Consider the following 16,798-nt stretch of genomic DNA (forward strand, 5'->3'; position numbering starts at 1 on the left):
TCCATGCTTCATGGTTGGGATGGTGTTCTTGGGGTTGTACTCATCCTTCTTCTTCCTCCAAACACAGCGAGTGGAGTTTAGACCAAAAAGCTCTATTTTTGTCTCATCAGACCACATGACTTTCTCCCATTCCTCCTCTGGATCATCCAGATGGTCATTGGCAAACTTCAGACGGGCCTGGACATGCGCTGGCTTGAGCAGGGGGACCTTGCGTGCGTTGCAGCATTTTAATCCATGACGGCGTAGTGTGTTACTAATGGTTTTCTTTGAGACTGTGGTTCCAGCTCTCTTCAGGTCATTGACCAGGTCCTGTTGTTTAGTTCTGGGCTGATCCCTCACCTTCCTCATGATCATTGATGCCCCACGAGGTGAGATCTTGCATGGAGCCCCAGACCGAGGGTGATTGACCGTCATCTTGAACTTCTTCCATTTTCTAATAATTGCGGCAACAGTTGTTGCCTTCTCACCAAGCTGCTTGCCTATTGTCCTGTAGACCATCCCAGCCTTGTGCAGGTCTACAATTTTATCCCTGATGTCCTTACACAGCTCTCTGGTCTTGGCCATTGTGGAGAGGTTGGAGTCTGTTTGATTGAGTGTGTGGACAGGTGTCTTTTATACAGGTAACGAGTTCAAACAGGTGCAGTTAATACAGGTAATGAGTGGAGAACAGGAGGGCTTCTTAAAGAAAAACTAACAGGTCTGTGAGAGCCGGAATTCTTACTGGTTGGTAGGTGATCAAATACTTATGTCATGCAATAAAATGCAAATTAATTACTTAAAAATCATACAATGTGATTTTCTGGATTTTTGTTTTAGATTCCGTCTCTCACAGTTGAAGTGTACCTATGATAAAAATTACAGACCTCTACATGCTTTGTAAGTAGGAAAACCTGCAAAATAGGCAGTGTATCAAATACTTGTTCTCCCCACTGTATGTTGTGCTTTTGGGCTTCTCTGAGCAGATCCACTGCTTCCTCAAAGCTTCAGTTATTTTCCTCCATCTTTACACTCAGCAGCCAGATGGCCCAATCATCTGTGTCCATATTTAAATGACAACGGTGAACCAGGTGGCATCACTGGACTGCCTGGTTTTGGGTTTTATTAACCCTTTACACTCATGGGAATTGGCCTATATAGATAGGGCTAAATTGAAATGTTTCTTACAGAAGAAATGTGAAAAACATATGCATAACCATGGTAGCAATTGACAGGGAAGAGTTTGGAGATTATGGGAAAATTATTAGACCAAAGGTGAGGACACAACAGTTCACCTGACACAAGACTGAATCCAAACATTACACTGTTGATTTGATGTGCATTTTACATTTGGGGTACTTTTTGCCGCATTTGTTGATAACGAAATCTGAAAAGACTCTGGATACATTCGGTAACATGATAAGACTATTCCTGGAAAATATGGGGTAGGTGCAACATAAGACAAAAAAAATGGAGTGAGAGGACTAACTGGTGTCTCCAAGTGGCCACACAGTTCCTAAGTAATGTCAATGCACTTTTAATACTAAAAGAAGAGTCTTCAACTATAAGGTGCTTTTTTTGTGGTATCCTAGCTGTGCCGTTGAGAAACTAGAGCAAGCACACTTGTAGTTGTTTCATTTGGAACACAATTACTGTTGTTGTTTACGCAATCCGAAAACGGTCCATTATAAATCACAATCTGGGTCAGGTTGGCATGATTTGAAAGCTTGTTCTATTGCCTACATGACTAGCTAAGTTATAAAATATGATCTTACAGTGTTGGTCTTTTAGAAGGCAATTCAGAGCAACAGATTGTAATTTTGGTGCCCATAGAAAGGAGTCATGGGTGCTTTCAGGTGCATGTGCCCCAACAAATTTTCTTCACAATAAACAAACATAGGCTCATTCTGTTCAGAACAACCTAGGGTATGACTCCATGTCATCCTGTAACTAAACTGTACATCAAACATAGTGATCAATAATAGTTGACACTGTATATGACATGAGTTTTATGATTTGGAAATGTGAAGTGCACATTTGGACTCACGGGAGCGATGGGGGCAACTTCTTGTCGTGCGCTGTGCTCAAGTTCAGAGCGGCTGTCAGTCAAAACCATACAGCGCTGTGAAGCGCAGAGCTCTAAAGTCATGTATAGCATATTACTGTACAGCCACTACGTTCCAGTTTAGGGTATTATTAGTGCCCAAATCTGACATTTTCAACTTGTATACGTGTACGAGTGTAAAGGGTTAAACAGAGGGCCCCGTCCCTGGAAGCCTGGGAGATGCTCCATGGAACACAGAGCTAGTGTTTTCAGGAATACCTCAGGTGGATGGGGCCTTTTAGACTGGCTCCCTCTTCAGGGCCAACAATCCCCTCTCGGTATGTTTTTATCCCTGATGCGGCAGTGTTTTCTGTCTTATAGGTAAAGACGATAATAATGATCTCAAATTGCTTAACAGTAGGAGGTTGGGGACGGAGAGGGAATCACTCGCAGTAGGTACAGTATATCTACATGCTAGAGAAAGTGCTGGTTTCGCAGTAGCTCAGGTAAGATTTATGATCCTAATTATCTAAGTAGGGCTGGGGCCAGTGGTGGAGCTGGAATGTATGTTGGTGATAAGATATTGTGAAATTAGAACGTCAGGACCTAAATGTGTCAGGACAAAGCCCACACCTCCCACTATGCCCTGAATACACTCACAACGTTAATTTTCTTTGACTCTAGTGTTCCATTTGTATGCCTTCATGTGCATTTGTGGGGCACAACAAAAAAGAAACCAAGCCAAGCGTCACGCAGTACTTCTCCCTAAATTCCCTTTCCCCTCTGTGTCTCACTCACTCAATTGCATTCTGACCGCTCCCTTTACAACGAGTGCTCACTCAAGCTCCCGTTAGGCCTACAGAAATAAATGCCTATAAAAACATATCTAACTTATGGGATACAAAACTACATTCCTTGCCAAATGCGGACAGTTTACGACAAATGCAAAATGGACTGGTTGATTGAAGTAGGGAATAATTGCATCCCGTTTAATTTAAACTTAGGCTACTTTGCGAACTGCTAGTGCCATTAATAATTAGTTAGCCTAGGGCTAGGCTATAACCTCCCTAAACATAGACACTAGCAGTTCGCAAAGTTCACAGAAAATATGAAAAAACATTAGTTTGATAAAGACAAAGAGCTTATTTTCATCAGAATCATTAAGCCTAGGCCTACTCACCAAACAGATGTTGTGGCCATAATTCATCATCATGCAGTGTTCAATGTGGAATTGTCCATTTAGAAAATTCCAAAGAATAGGCTAAATAAACTAAATACAACGTCTGTATATGGAAAAGAAGACAGATTCTGAAAAAATTGTCTTTCAACTCACCAAATTGAGCCCCGTTTCAAATGATCTTTGAGAATAACTGTTCCAGACTCGTGAAATCCGCATCACTTGGCACTAGCAACGTTTATCATTCTGTTATATTTTATTCTATATTACATCATGTTTTTTTACTATAAAATAGGTGTGTTTTGACTGTGATAGCGACTCGGAAAATAAGAGCATCTTGTCTGCAATATTAACAAAACAAGGCTATGCCACTGCTGAGGATACTGCCTTTTTGAAGACTGTGTTCCATAATATAATATTACCAGTTGATATTACGGTTTCAATAAATCAATCTTAAATTACACTAGTTTTTATTTATTTAGTGAATTTACTGTATATGGGGCAATTTAGCAATTAGGATTTGTTATCTGTAATGGTTATGATAAATTAGGCATTGTTGCGCACTGTTGGCATATAGGTAAATGTGCACATATTTTTTTCTGGCATTGTGTGCTGAAATTATTGTGGCAAAACCATGAATATAAATTCCCCCTGTGAAGAAACAGTGTAGAATTTAAGGAAATGGTTAAAAAATAATATATATTTTTGCCACCCCCACTTTCAGACAAAGTCAGGACCCCACATACAAATACAGTACACACCATGAAGTGCCCTCTACTGGCTTTTCACTGCCTCTCTACCCTCTGTTTTGCTGTTGATCACCAGAAAAGGACTGTGTTGTATAATGCCTTACAAAGAATATAACTATACATAGGGGATTACTTTGAAGCGTGTCGTCACACTGCTATTTCTCAGGTGGTGACTGCAGTAGTAGTCTTTGTAGATGATAAGGAAGTTGATATTGTTGCACTTTGGCTTTGTGCCCATTTCATGTTACTCTGGTGTAATTGCATTATTTGTGAGGTTTGCATCGATCATGTTATTCCATGGATACAGTCAATTGAACACTGAAAACACATTTGCTGGATAACACCATTGCACAGAAAATACCACCCTGCCTCTGATATAAAAAACTAATAATTGACTCATTGCTTAGCAACAGAGGGTTCCATGGCAACTGCGCAGCATTCTCACTATAACATTACAAGGGAAGCACGGTGCTTTACATACATTGTGTTGAATTTGCACTCACTTTTGTGTTCAAAGGCCACTGCTGTCATGAAAGCTCCTTCTTGAGACAATAAACCAATAAACCTGCATGCTGTGTTGCCATGCAATGCTGTTTATGCATCAAATGTATGACTTCATAGTCGTGTGCCAATATGCATACTCTTCCGACATTTAGGCCACTGCCTAATTTGAGACAAGGGATTGAATGTCTCCGGAAGTAACTAGAATATTTTGATATCCCTCAAACCTGATATTTGTCATCATCAATAGATTGTTGACATTTCCAACATGTGTAGCTGGAAGCTATGAGTCATAATTAAGGGTTGGCTCGTTACGCTTTAATAGTCATCGGAAACAGCCACACTATCAAGAGCACTGTGGAGACGAACAACGGAATCGTATATAATTAGTCCACATCGTCATTTTTCAATCGCATTGTGGTTATTATCATTATATATTGGTTAATATTACTAGTAGTAGCAGTAGTGACAGTTGATGCAGTAGTGAAAGCAGAGCTCTATTGGTAGTGACAGCTGTGCTACATAAGTGGAGTTCTCAATGTATCCCTATTTACATGTCTTCAAATGACTCTCCCTCATACAATGTTCATCGCTTTCCTCAACCATTTATGATAACATCTGTGACACACCTGTGGTTGAGAAGCCCCTGATCTGCAAGCTACAGGTGTAGGATCTTAATTAGATTACCCTGTTGTTTCAGGAAATGTCCTGCACAGCAACTTCTGAGTTGACACGATCGTGGATGGATGAAGGGAGATCATTCCACTAGTTATATAGTGATGTCAGACAGAGGGCACAGTGAAGACAGAGTACATGAGAAAGAGAGAGGGCGAGAGAGAAAGAGAGAGAAAGAGGGACAGAGCATGCAGAGGGACACCGGGACATAGAGAAAGGAAAGATAGAAAGGTTGCCCCATCCAACAAAACCATCCAATGACTCCAGAAAGCTGAGTTTCAGTAATGAGATTGGCTTTTAAACATGCTTCCTGGCATTGGGGCTGGTGGCATCAATCTCTAGGTGCCGTAAATGAAATTTCTTTCCTTATATATCTAAACAATTGGATAGCCGCATCCCACCCTTGGCCAGTCCCTTTCGGCCCGCTCAGGTACACATCTCCCATCAATCACTGGGGGTGCAAAAAGGGCATGAGGAGGGGAGTCGAAAGGGAAAAAAATGCCCTGCGTGCAAGATGCCTTGGCAGTGTGCGACTTTTGGTTTCTGTACTTCGCAGTTCGCTGGGATGCATTTGGGTGTAATTTCCATCGGCGCTTTTTTCTCTCTCTCCACTTCAAACTTGCTGAATTTGAAGATGAAATGCCTCCCATCGCCTGCATGCCATCCCTCGCCACCCATGCCCCTCACACCCTGCCCCCCACACCCTGACCCTCATACCCTGCCCCCCACACCCTGCCCCCCACACCCTGCCCCCCACACCCCTTTTCACCTTCTACTCCCTCTGCAATAAATCATTTGCTGTTCTCTCTTAATCAGGATAGATATCATTCCTGCACACCCGAACATCCATCCTGCTGTTCTGACAACACACTCCTGTTTTGTGCTGAATGGGCATTCGTTTTGCACTGTTACAGTCAGCCCATCATTTAACATGTGGCGACACACCAAGAACAGATTGCCTCCAACATGCTAGAGGTGTTGGGTGAAATTTAGATCGGAGCATCATGGGAAAATATGCATAAAACATTTAAGGGCTGTTGCTGATATATGAAGTTTGTACGGATGGGCTTGTATGCATTAATTACGAGTCATGTTTATAATGGACACATTTCAAAGCATGGGAATCACTCTCTCTACATACTGTACGTAAAGAGTAAATGCTCTGTGTGAGCCATTCTGCTTTGATAAACAGATTTGAGGGGGCGTGTTTTATTCGATACTGTTACAGATAATATAGCAAAGAAGATGAATAACAGCTATTATGACAGCTAGGCCTCGCCTTCTCAGATGGAAGACATGCTTGAATCTAATGAACAACTTTTGCATTCGGTCAGTGAGATGTACATAAATACTGTACTGTACTGAGCATCAATGTCATTGCAATGACTGTGCTGTTTCATGACTACATTTACTGCTCTGCCATTACAAATAAGATCAGGCTGCAGCTGGGACTCATTTGGGCTCAATGGGGAATGAGATCAGTAAAAAGAGGGCTGCGTGTGGAGGAGGGGGACTGACTGGTGGCCGTGCTCTGATGCCATGGCCGAGGGGTGAACTGGCACTGAGAGTGTTAGAGTGTTGGAGTGTGTGCCTGGGCCACCCATAGTGGGAGCCCAGGTGCTTATGGTTATGGCTGAATGATGCGTCAGTCAGGGTGACTTCTCAGACTCCTACTCCACATGGCTGCGGCCCCTCACCACGCTCCACACTGTACAGGATCCTGGAACTGGTCCTTGGACTGGAACCAATAACATTAATGGCCAGCAGCTTTACAGTAGACTGGGACCAACCCCCAGGACAGGAGCTTTACAGTAGACAGGGACCAACACCCAGGACAGGAGCTTTACAGTAGACAGGGACCAACACCCAGGACAGGAGCTTTACAGTAGACAGGGACCAACACCCAGGACAGGAGCTTTACAGTAGACAGGGACCAACACCCAGGACAGGAGCTTTACAGTAGACAGGGACCAACACCCAGGACAGGAGCTTTACAGTAGACAGGGACCAACACCCAGGACAGGAGCTTTACAGTAGACTGGGACCAACACCCAGGACAGGAGCTTTACAGTAGACTGGGACAGCCCCCCAGTACAGGAGCTTTACAGTAGACTGTGACCAACCCCCAGGACAGGCTTAGGGGAGTCATCAAAGAATGTTTGCTAATCTGGCTCCACAGGAAGGCCAGACGTGCAACAGGACATACCAGAGGCACCTACACAGGAAGAGAGCGTGTCATCCCCACAACCTTTCAGTTTTAGGGATGAAAACTTAGGATGGGGATGCTGACAAATACGACATAGTAACCCCCTTGGGCCTGTACTGAACTTCCACCAAATATCACAGTCTTTCACGCCATTTTGTCCTTATTTGTCTAAAGACAATGCTACTCCATTTGGCATAACTTTCATTCCAATGTCCGCTCTCATAGATGAAGGTAACCTACCTACCTACCTCCCCCACCAACACACACACACACACACATACACACACACACTGGGCTCTGGGCCCAGGGGCAAGAGGGGAATGTTCACAGCACCAGTGATATGTCACCCCCATTTCAAGCTTTGTTAACGGTGGAAGCCTAGACCATAAAACCCATTTCAGCGGTGATGACAGCTAGATTTAAAGTGCGCTCTCCTGGGGGGAGGGGTGTGGGACGGAGGTGACGGCTCTCGCTGCTTTGCACTGACTCGGCTGCGGCTTCGCTTTTTGTTTTGCGACTCTTGTGTGAGATCATTACACTGAATTCCCCTCGGTAGGATCCAGAGCACTGCACCCCTGCCCAAATCAATGATGGCAGGAGAGACAAGAGGCAGAGACACAGGCAGAGGCAGAGCCATGCTCCATTTTGTCCCCTTGTTTAATGTAAATGCTATATAGGTTGCATTTGGCATGTATAATGCACAATAAATATTAATACAATACAAATACATCCATGTGCTATAAAATGCTTTAGAAATTATTCATGCTTTATAAAGGTGTCTCATATGTGTTACAGATGCATGGTGGGAAGGGACCAGTCAGAACCAGGAGGAACCAGAAGCCCTGGGTCAGTGTTGTTCTGTGGACTGGCCGCCCCTGTCTGTGGCTGGGGCTGTTAAATCACATCTCTAACGAGTTCTGCTCCCCTCAGGCTGCCGAATGCTGCCATTTGTCTAAGACGCTGTCCATTCCACTTATAATTTACATAGGCCCTGCAATGTAAACTACCATATAAATCAGATGCGTATGGCCGACCTTGTTTAAGTTCTTAATTCAACCTTGAGATAGTAATACACAGTACTCTACAGTATATGGCAGCATGAAGTATAGTACGACAACACATTTCTATAAACAAACCCATATTACTACAATAGACTACGATGTTCAACAACCTCCAGCTAGACCCTGCAGCAAAAGCAAGTTGACAAAACGTACTACAGTAAAGGAATTCCATATCCATTCCTACATACTGTTACACAGAAGGCTGTCTACACGTAATGATATTCAAGATGGATATGTAGACAGAGTGAGATACAATTGCAATAATTCCCCCTTTTAAAACAAATTTGCCTAAAACTTATTTGACAAAGCTTTTAAAAGTAACTTCCAATGGCGCTCAAAAACAAAGAGGATGTAGCTAACATAGAGAAAAACACTTACTGATACAATTTACAGACCACTAGTTTTTATTAGATTTCACACAGTCCGTTGAGGCCACTTAAAACTCCAAATGGTGAGCTGCTCAAAGATAATGTAATTAGTGGTTTTCAGCTCATGGTGTCATTTCTATGGGATTTCCCTATTTAACCATCACCTTACTTATTCAGCACTTATTTCCTGATATGACCATCTGACCACTGTGATCAAATGATGGTTTGGTGGACTGGACAACCTTGTTTGGAAAAATGTGTAAGACAAAATGATTATAATGTACTAATAAGTGGTCATCATGTTATAATTGACTATGAGACAAAGTCAAGCTTCGAATTTGGATGGACTTGGATAATTTTTTTACTAAAAAAGTCCTGTCCTCAATGAAGATCACAACATTTAAAAAATACTACAGGCCTAATGGTTTGTCAGAAGTCATGGCTGTCTAACAGTATTGAACTTGCATTGTGCGTCTTACCATAACATTTTAAAAACCACCCAAAGACAACATGTACTGTACTTCAGCAGCTAGCATTCTATCCCCCTGATTAAGGTGGACTGAAAAGTGAGATATAGCCGTCTGGGATGTACACTTTAGATTCTAATCATGGTGGTAGGCGACTAGGATAGGGATCTCAGTACAAAATTATCCTCTGATGCAAAGAGATAGGCAGCCTCTCATTCAGTCTGAGCTTGCTTGTGTGTATGTGTGTGTATGTGTGCGTGCGTGTGTGTGTGTGTGTGTGTGCGTGTATCTGTGTGTGTCTGTGTGCGTGTGTGCGTGTGTGTATGCATGTGTATGCTTCCCTGCGTGAGTGACGTGTGTGTGACGGAGCGAGTGGTCAGGAGTGTGTATGAGGGAGTGTGTATGAGGGAGTGTGTATGAGGGAGTGTGTATGCAGGAGTGTGTATGAGGGAGTGTGTACGCGGGAGTGTGTATGCGGGAGTGTGTATGAGGGAGTGTGTATGTGGGAGTGTGTATGAGGGAGTGTGTATGCGGGAGTGTGTATGCAGGAGTGTGTTTGAGGGAGTGTGTATGAGGGAGTGTGTATGTGGGAGTGTGTATGCAGGAGTGTGTTTGAGGGAGTGTGTATGAGGGAGTGTGTATGCAGGAGTGTGTATGAGGGAATGTGTATGCGGGAGTGTGTATGCAGGAGTGTGTTTGAGGGAGTGTGTATGAGGGAGTGTGTATGCGGGAGTGTGTATGCAGGAGTGTGTTTGAGTGAGTGTGTATGAGGGAGTGTGTATGCAGGAGTGTGTATGAGGGAGTGTGTATGCAGGAGTGTGTATGAGGGAGTGTGTATGCGGGAGTGTGTATGCAGGAGTGTGTATGAGGGAGTGTGTATGCGGGAGTGTGTATGCAGGAGTGTGTTTGAGGGAGTGTGTATGAGGGAGTGTGTATGTGGGAGTGTGTATGAGGGAGTGTGTATGAGGGAGTGTGTATGCGGGAGTGTGTATGAGGGAGTGTGTATGAGGAAGTGTGTATGTGGGAGTGTGTATGAGGGAGTGTGTATGCGGAAGTGTGTATGAGGGAGTGTGTATGCAGGAGTGTGTATGAGGGAGTGTGTATGAGGGAGTGTGTATGCGGGAGTGTGTATGAGGAGTGTGTATGCGGGAGTGTGTATGCGGGAGTGTGTATGAGGGAGTGTGTATGCGGGAGTGTGTATGAGGGAGTGTGTATGCGGGAGTGTGTATGCAGGAGTGTGTATGAGGGAGTGTGTATGCGGGAGTGTGTTTGAGGGAGTGTGTATGAGGGAGTGTGTATGTGGGAGTGTGTATGAGGGAGTGTGTATGCGGGAGTGTGTATGAGGGAGTGTGTATGAGGGAGTGTGTATGCGGGAGTGTGTATGCGGGAGTGTGTATGCGGGAGTGTGTATGCGGGAGTGTGTATGAGGGAGTGTGTATGAGGGAGTGTGTATGCAGGAGTGTGTATGAGGGAGTGTGTATGCGGGAGTGTGTATGAGGGAGTGTGTATGCATGCATGTATTTATGTGAGAGAGGGAAAGAGACGGTATGGTGACTAAGATGGGGATGAAAAGGGTTAGAATAAGACTGTTAGTTCTGTGTGTGTGCTTGTGTGTGTGTGTGTGTGTGAGAGAGAGAGAGAGAGAGAGAGAGAGAGAGAGAGAGAGCGTGCCTACGTTTATGCGGGAGGGGCTTTAATACTGTCCACATGTTCCCAGCGCTGTGACTTCCCTGCAGTGACAGAGGGATGATGATGTGTCCTCACATCGTTGAAATTAAAACAAATTCAAGTGCAACACATTAGTCACTGCTGAAATCACACCACATCTTTCTCACAGACCCTATTTTCAAACCACAAAACTAAAGGGGAGAAAATCCCACTTTCTGTATCCTGGCCTTGGGTGTGTCATGTTGCATATCCAGGCAACTGCTTCCCTTTTCAGTTTTGCTAATTAAACTTTGGGACATGTTCCTTAAATGGACTCCGTCATCATGAGCCCGCCCGTGTGTGGGGCCACATGGGGCTGTCTTTGTTGAAAGGCCTGGCTCAAAATGAGAAACCACAATCATAAAGATCAAGGTTGTCGAAAGCTGACATGATAATAGATGTTGTAAATAAAGCCTTTAAAGAAGGTAATCACTTTAGTGGCAGCATCGCTGGGACAATAGCTGATTCCATTTCATTTTTATGGTGGGAATTTTATATAAATCCATACAATATCTGTCCATAAGTGCATAAAAACGTTCATTCAATTAGAGATGGCAGTGTACTTTATGATTTAAGAGATTCTTGTCTAAATGTAAAACAGCAGTTGACAATGCCCACATTTGCATATTGACTACACAACAGCATTTACGGTTGAGTGAAATAAAATAGCCCATGGACTTGGTAGAATTTTAAAAAGGCAACGAAGAGGCTTGAAACAACACAAATAAACACCAAATAAACAACATTTATAAAATGCACTTTACTTTCTACTCTAAGAAGGGACAGAGACAAGAGATGATTACCATCATAAACTCTCTCTCTCCTTTTCTCTTTCTTTAATTTCCTTCTCTAAATATTTCTTCCTATTGTCGAGTAACATTATAATATAATGAATGTAATGCCATCTATAAACCAACCACTGACCTTACCACCATGGCCATCATCATCATCAAGCACTTTGATGTATTATTTTCCTGCGCTGTTTGTCTGTCTAGTTACAATCAATGCATAATCAGATTCAACAGAGCACCCGGGTGGTTTGGATTCTGCTTAGCACAGGCTCTTTCTCAGTCAGACAGTGCACGACAACCATGGGCTATTTGTTGAGAAGCAAGAGCCAAAGCCAACCATCTACACAAAGAATGAAAGGAGTATAAGAGGAGAGAAATACAAGGCATCACCATCTGCAACTAACCCAACACTGAATACTACAGGAACATAGCAGAGGAGAGTACAGTGAGTTGGAAAAGCTAAGTCTTTATTGTTTCATTACAGACGTACAGTATCATCCGTATTATAATTTTTCTAGGCCGTGTCACAATACTATCTTAGCGTACTGTGGGCTCCCCATTTTGCTTACCTCGCTGATCATACTCTGGACTGTATGTAAATAAACATCCAAATTGGCCACAGATACGGGTAGAGAAAAGTCACAGTAGCCCTTCAGCCCTACAGTTGCCATTCACGCTACAACGTAAAGGTTTACTAGTTTGTCCTTAAACAAAAGCATAGAGAATGAAATCCCATTGATATGATCCCCCTGAGTAGTGGAGATAGGTGGTTGTTGCGGTGGTGGTGGTGGGATAGTGTGTGAAAGCCTGGCGTTGGGTTGTGTTGACCGTTTTAGGGCTCTGTCAATTGAATTCCAGTTTGGCTCAGAGATCAATGAAGAGGAGAGAGGACAGGGGACAGTGAGTGCCGCCTGGGCTTTTCATGCGGAGCTACCAGAGTTAAGGCCACCACACATCAACTGGTTCCCACGGCAGCACCCTGGGCAACCGTTTAAACTACAGCCTCTATCCTCAACAAGGATAGTGTTCTGGGCCAATTTCCTCTGTTCTGGTTCAGGCTGGGAGTTCTCTGTTCTGGTTCAGACTTACAGCACAATAGCCACAATGTCCGAGTCCAGCATGGGGCACCAATTTACATTTAAATGTATCCTTTATTTAACTAGGCAAGTCAGTTAAGAACAAATTATTATTTACAATGACGGCCAATTAAAAGGCAGGCCTGGTTCTTTTGGCTCTCCGGAGCTGAAGTTGGTCAGCAGTTGTGTCAGGACAGAAGTGGCTGACTGATGATGGAGTTATCAGGATGTGATGGACTACAGCTCCTTGGCCTGAGGGAGCCGCGGCTGGAGGAAGAGGCGCTGCCGCTGCCTGCCCGGGACACTCAGACTAACAACTTAGTGTGCTGCAGTGTGGAGGAGCAATGGGAACTGACTAGGGCTGCAAAGCAGGGATAGAGCTGGACGAGAAAAAGCTTCCTGCACTGTTTTTATGGTGATCTCAAGTGTAGACCATTAAGCAAAGCATCATTCAAAGGCTGTGCTCCCACTAATGACCAGCAGGCTAAATGAGAGAGAGAGAGAGAGAGAGAGAGAGAGAGAGAGAGAGAGAGAGAGAGAGAGAGAGAGAGAGAGAGAGAGAGAGAGAGAGAGAGAGAGAGAGAGAGAGAGAGAGAGAGAGAGAGAGAGAGAGAGAGAGAGAGAGAGAGAGAGAGAGAGAGAGAGAGAGAGAGAGAGAGAGAGTAGTGTTTCAACCCATTATGTTGTTCTCTATGGTTATAACTGTGTACTAGACTAGATCCTACTATTAATTGCTTTTGGCACAAGCTGCATCAAAGCCTCTTTCAGAAGTTTGTTGTCATTTTCTATTCCAAAGACTTTGTGTACTAGTGCAACCCTTGGTTCACAATCCTACAACATAGCTGCACGCCAAGAAACGTAGTGTTAGAATGGTTCTCTATGCGTGTGCCCCACTTCTAGAGAAGAATCCATCTTCCATGTGTGGTGGTGAATAGATGCATAGCAATGAGATGGTTGCAGTCACCTCAAAGCATCTGCCTTTGCTGTTCCAAAGGCTAACATTTCAACTGGATTCAGGAAAATAATGACCAATAGCCTACATCGTTGATGAAGGGGGAGTGGGGTATCATTTTCAAGCACATCTCACATACCTCCAAAATCAGGCCTTAAACGGATGTCATACCCCTTCAGCAACTTGTCCACGGTGGCCTTGGCCACAGATATTCCAGTTTGTCCAGTGGAGGTGCTGAGGAAAGAAATCACATTTTTAAGACCCTGTCAAGAGCCTTGAGTGGAAACTAAACTTGAAGCTCAGTTAGCCTACTTTTGAATATGTTTCACATTACACTTGTAGCCTTCAACGTGCTCAATATTCAATACCAAACCTAAAAGATGACATTTCCATATTTCTGACATTTCTAATTGGTAAGCCTGTTGTCTTGAGGGGATCTGAATTAGGCTACACCTGGCATGCTAAAGATTCACCTCTTATTCACATATATCTAATCTAAATGCATGTCAGTGTCAGTAGGCCATTGAGAAAACAGAAGTATTTTGACATAATAGCTCGAATTAAATGAAAGGCCTGATATGTTAGTTATTAACACTGAATAACAATGTCATTAACCACATAATTCATGATACATTAACAAGTATGAAATCAAAGAGCAGATTTGTCAATGCTTGTAGGCGCGTGTGAAGTGTAATTAAAGCGATCTTCCCGTATATCTCCTGTCACGATAGGCCACTATGAAATCGAAATGTCAAAATGGAAGACCCAGTTTGGGGCCCCCTCTACTTGATTAGCGGGAGAATGTTGTCAGTCTCTTTAAAAATAATGCAATGTAGGCCAGCTGGGAATATACCATGGTAACGTGGTGAATATTGCCCTTATTTTTCTCGGCCTACATGTATGTCTTCATTTACACTGAACATGACAAAGCCTATATTGGTTAAGAAATCGTCCATCTATAGCTAAGCCTACTTCTCCATCTCAGCTAGGGCGGTTACAGGTGCTCAAAATACGCAATATTGGAGGACTGAAGAGTAGTGTGAATATTGAATTTAAAAGGTTTAATCTAATTAAAAGGTTTAATCTAATATGTGTTGAAGTGATGATGACCTACTTGAAATGACTGACAGGCGTTTTGGTTAGATTTTATCCTGCTGATCAATTATGAATCGGTATTAGGCCTATACAGTCTATAGTTAATGCCTTAAATGAAGGTAAGGACATGGCTTACATTCCTCTGGCTAACATCCATTAACAAGATAGTCATGCTGATTGATCAGTGATATGGCTAATTTAATGGACCCAGCCTTAATACTGCCTAATTATCGGTTATGTCCAGTATGACTATCTATTTAATAGGATTGATACTCGCCCCAGCCAATTAGCCGCTATTTACAATTTGGATCTAGGAGTGCGTTTTACAATAGACAACATGCACGCGCTCCTCTTGCTCCCACACACAGGCCGTGCGCCGCAGAAAATGGTTTCGCATAAGTGCAATATGAGTAATGTCGCCTTAATGTCGGTGCCGAGAAAAATGTCAGTGTGTTTTTTATTTCCTATACTGCAGCTTTATGATAAGCCTTTGCTCTTATGGAAATACATCTTAGAATGCTCTCTTACCTTTGAGCAAAGCAAACGAAGGACAGAGCCGCCAAAGCAGAGAAAATTCCACATAATTTATCTTCTTGAGGACCCAACATTTCCACAAATCCTTATATAGTTTCAATAATCCAACCGCCTGTGGTCCAAAGAAAATTGTGAAAATAAAGTTTTACAAAAGCAATTCAAAGAAATTGCTTGAAAAAAAGATATGATAAATTTGGTCATGTAATGGCTTTATAAAAAACATGCGTGTGTTTAAACCTCGTAATTGGTCCCAGATGTTTTCCCAAGCTATGGAAATCCGTGCAGGTCACAGACCCCCTCAACCAACACCAGAAGATCCGACATCTTGCTCAAAACTGCCTACAGAAGACTTTCAAAAAGTGATAACAAGTCCTCTTCCTTAAAAACGAATAAGTCCGGCAAAAACGAGAGACTTTTGATAAAGAACAGCAGCGCCTGGTTGATTAAATTGGCAGTTGCAATTTCCCAGTCCAAACCTGCGGAAGAGACATGGTTCCAGCGGTGCTCCGGCTCTATAAATTGTTCCACAATGTAGGCTATGATGTGTTTAAGGATTTGTTTCAGCTGTAAACGTTAGGGGGTGAGGGGCAGCGGAGGGTAAAAAAATGACGAATGAAATCTTCATTCCCTTTTTGTTGCTGATGATGATGTAGAGTTGATTCTCTCAACTCAAAGTCACTGAGGAAAAAAATGAACATAAAAAAATGCACAGGGCAATATCTAATGCAGACGTCAGAGCAGGCTATATCAACCCTCTGGTGAAAAATTAGACACAGAGAAATATGGATGACCCGTCCATATATATCGGCCAATGCATGTATCACAACATTGGATTTAATGTCAAAGAGGATAACCTACTGAAAAGCCCAGTCGTCTCCGTTGTCCAACCTTATCTCTCGATTGAATACCTTAACATGTTTCGTTCATCTTCTCCTCGAAGCGCTGAGCAAATAATGAAACAGATTTAGAAACACCCGCAAGAGCACTGGTGGTGAAAACAAGTGTTGAAATTCCCTTGTAGCCTACAATATTTCGTGGGAAATAAGTTCTGCCTAATGCATTGTATAAAATGCTAATGTTTAATGAAATAAAAAAAAACTGAAATCGAAGGAGAAATTTCAGCAGCAGCCTATCCACTGAATCGCCAAGGATTGAAGATACAATTATGCCCATATGATTATATTCCCCCTGCAACCCATTAGAATGCTGCGAGTGCCTTTTCATCCATTTATACCACTTTACCACATATTTGAACACACAGCAACACTCATAGGCTACTCACTGAAGGAAACACACACACACACACACACACATACACACTCCTGCGGCCACTTGAGCATCAATACTTTGAATAGCATGAAACAATTTTATTAAGTATTTATTTGAATGATAATCATATCATTACTCATGCACATCACA

The 16,798-nt window shown here is 43.0% G+C and overlaps 1 protein-coding gene across 2 annotated transcripts in view; it reads right to left on the reverse strand.

Annotated features, from left to right (window-relative positions):
• Nucleotides 1-16,574, reverse strand: part of LOC121541808 (gamma-aminobutyric acid receptor subunit beta-4-like) — a 47,966-nt gene extending 31,392 nt beyond the window's left edge. The window contains exons 1-3 of one of the 2 annotated variants that reach the window (XM_041851116.2): nucleotides 15,617-16,574; nucleotides 15,374-15,491; nucleotides 13,890-13,984 (exon numbers count right to left, since the gene is read on the reverse strand). In XM_041851116.2, coding sequence (XP_041707050.2) covers nucleotides 13,890-13,984; nucleotides 15,374-15,453 — 175 coding nt within the window. In that variant the 5' untranslated portion in view covers nucleotides 15,454-15,491; nucleotides 15,617-16,574. Of the gene's footprint in view, nucleotides 1-13,889; nucleotides 13,985-15,373 lie in introns of both variants that reach the window. The other variant, XM_041851115.2, reaches the window with a different exon arrangement.
• Nucleotides 16,575-16,798: the final 224 nt, after the last annotated feature.

The sequence above is a fragment of the Coregonus clupeaformis genome, chromosome 27 (genome assembly GCF_020615455.1).
Source record: "Coregonus clupeaformis isolate EN_2021a chromosome 27, ASM2061545v1, whole genome shotgun sequence".
NCBI classification, from domain to species: Eukaryota; Metazoa; Chordata; class Actinopteri; order Salmoniformes; family Salmonidae; genus Coregonus; species Coregonus clupeaformis.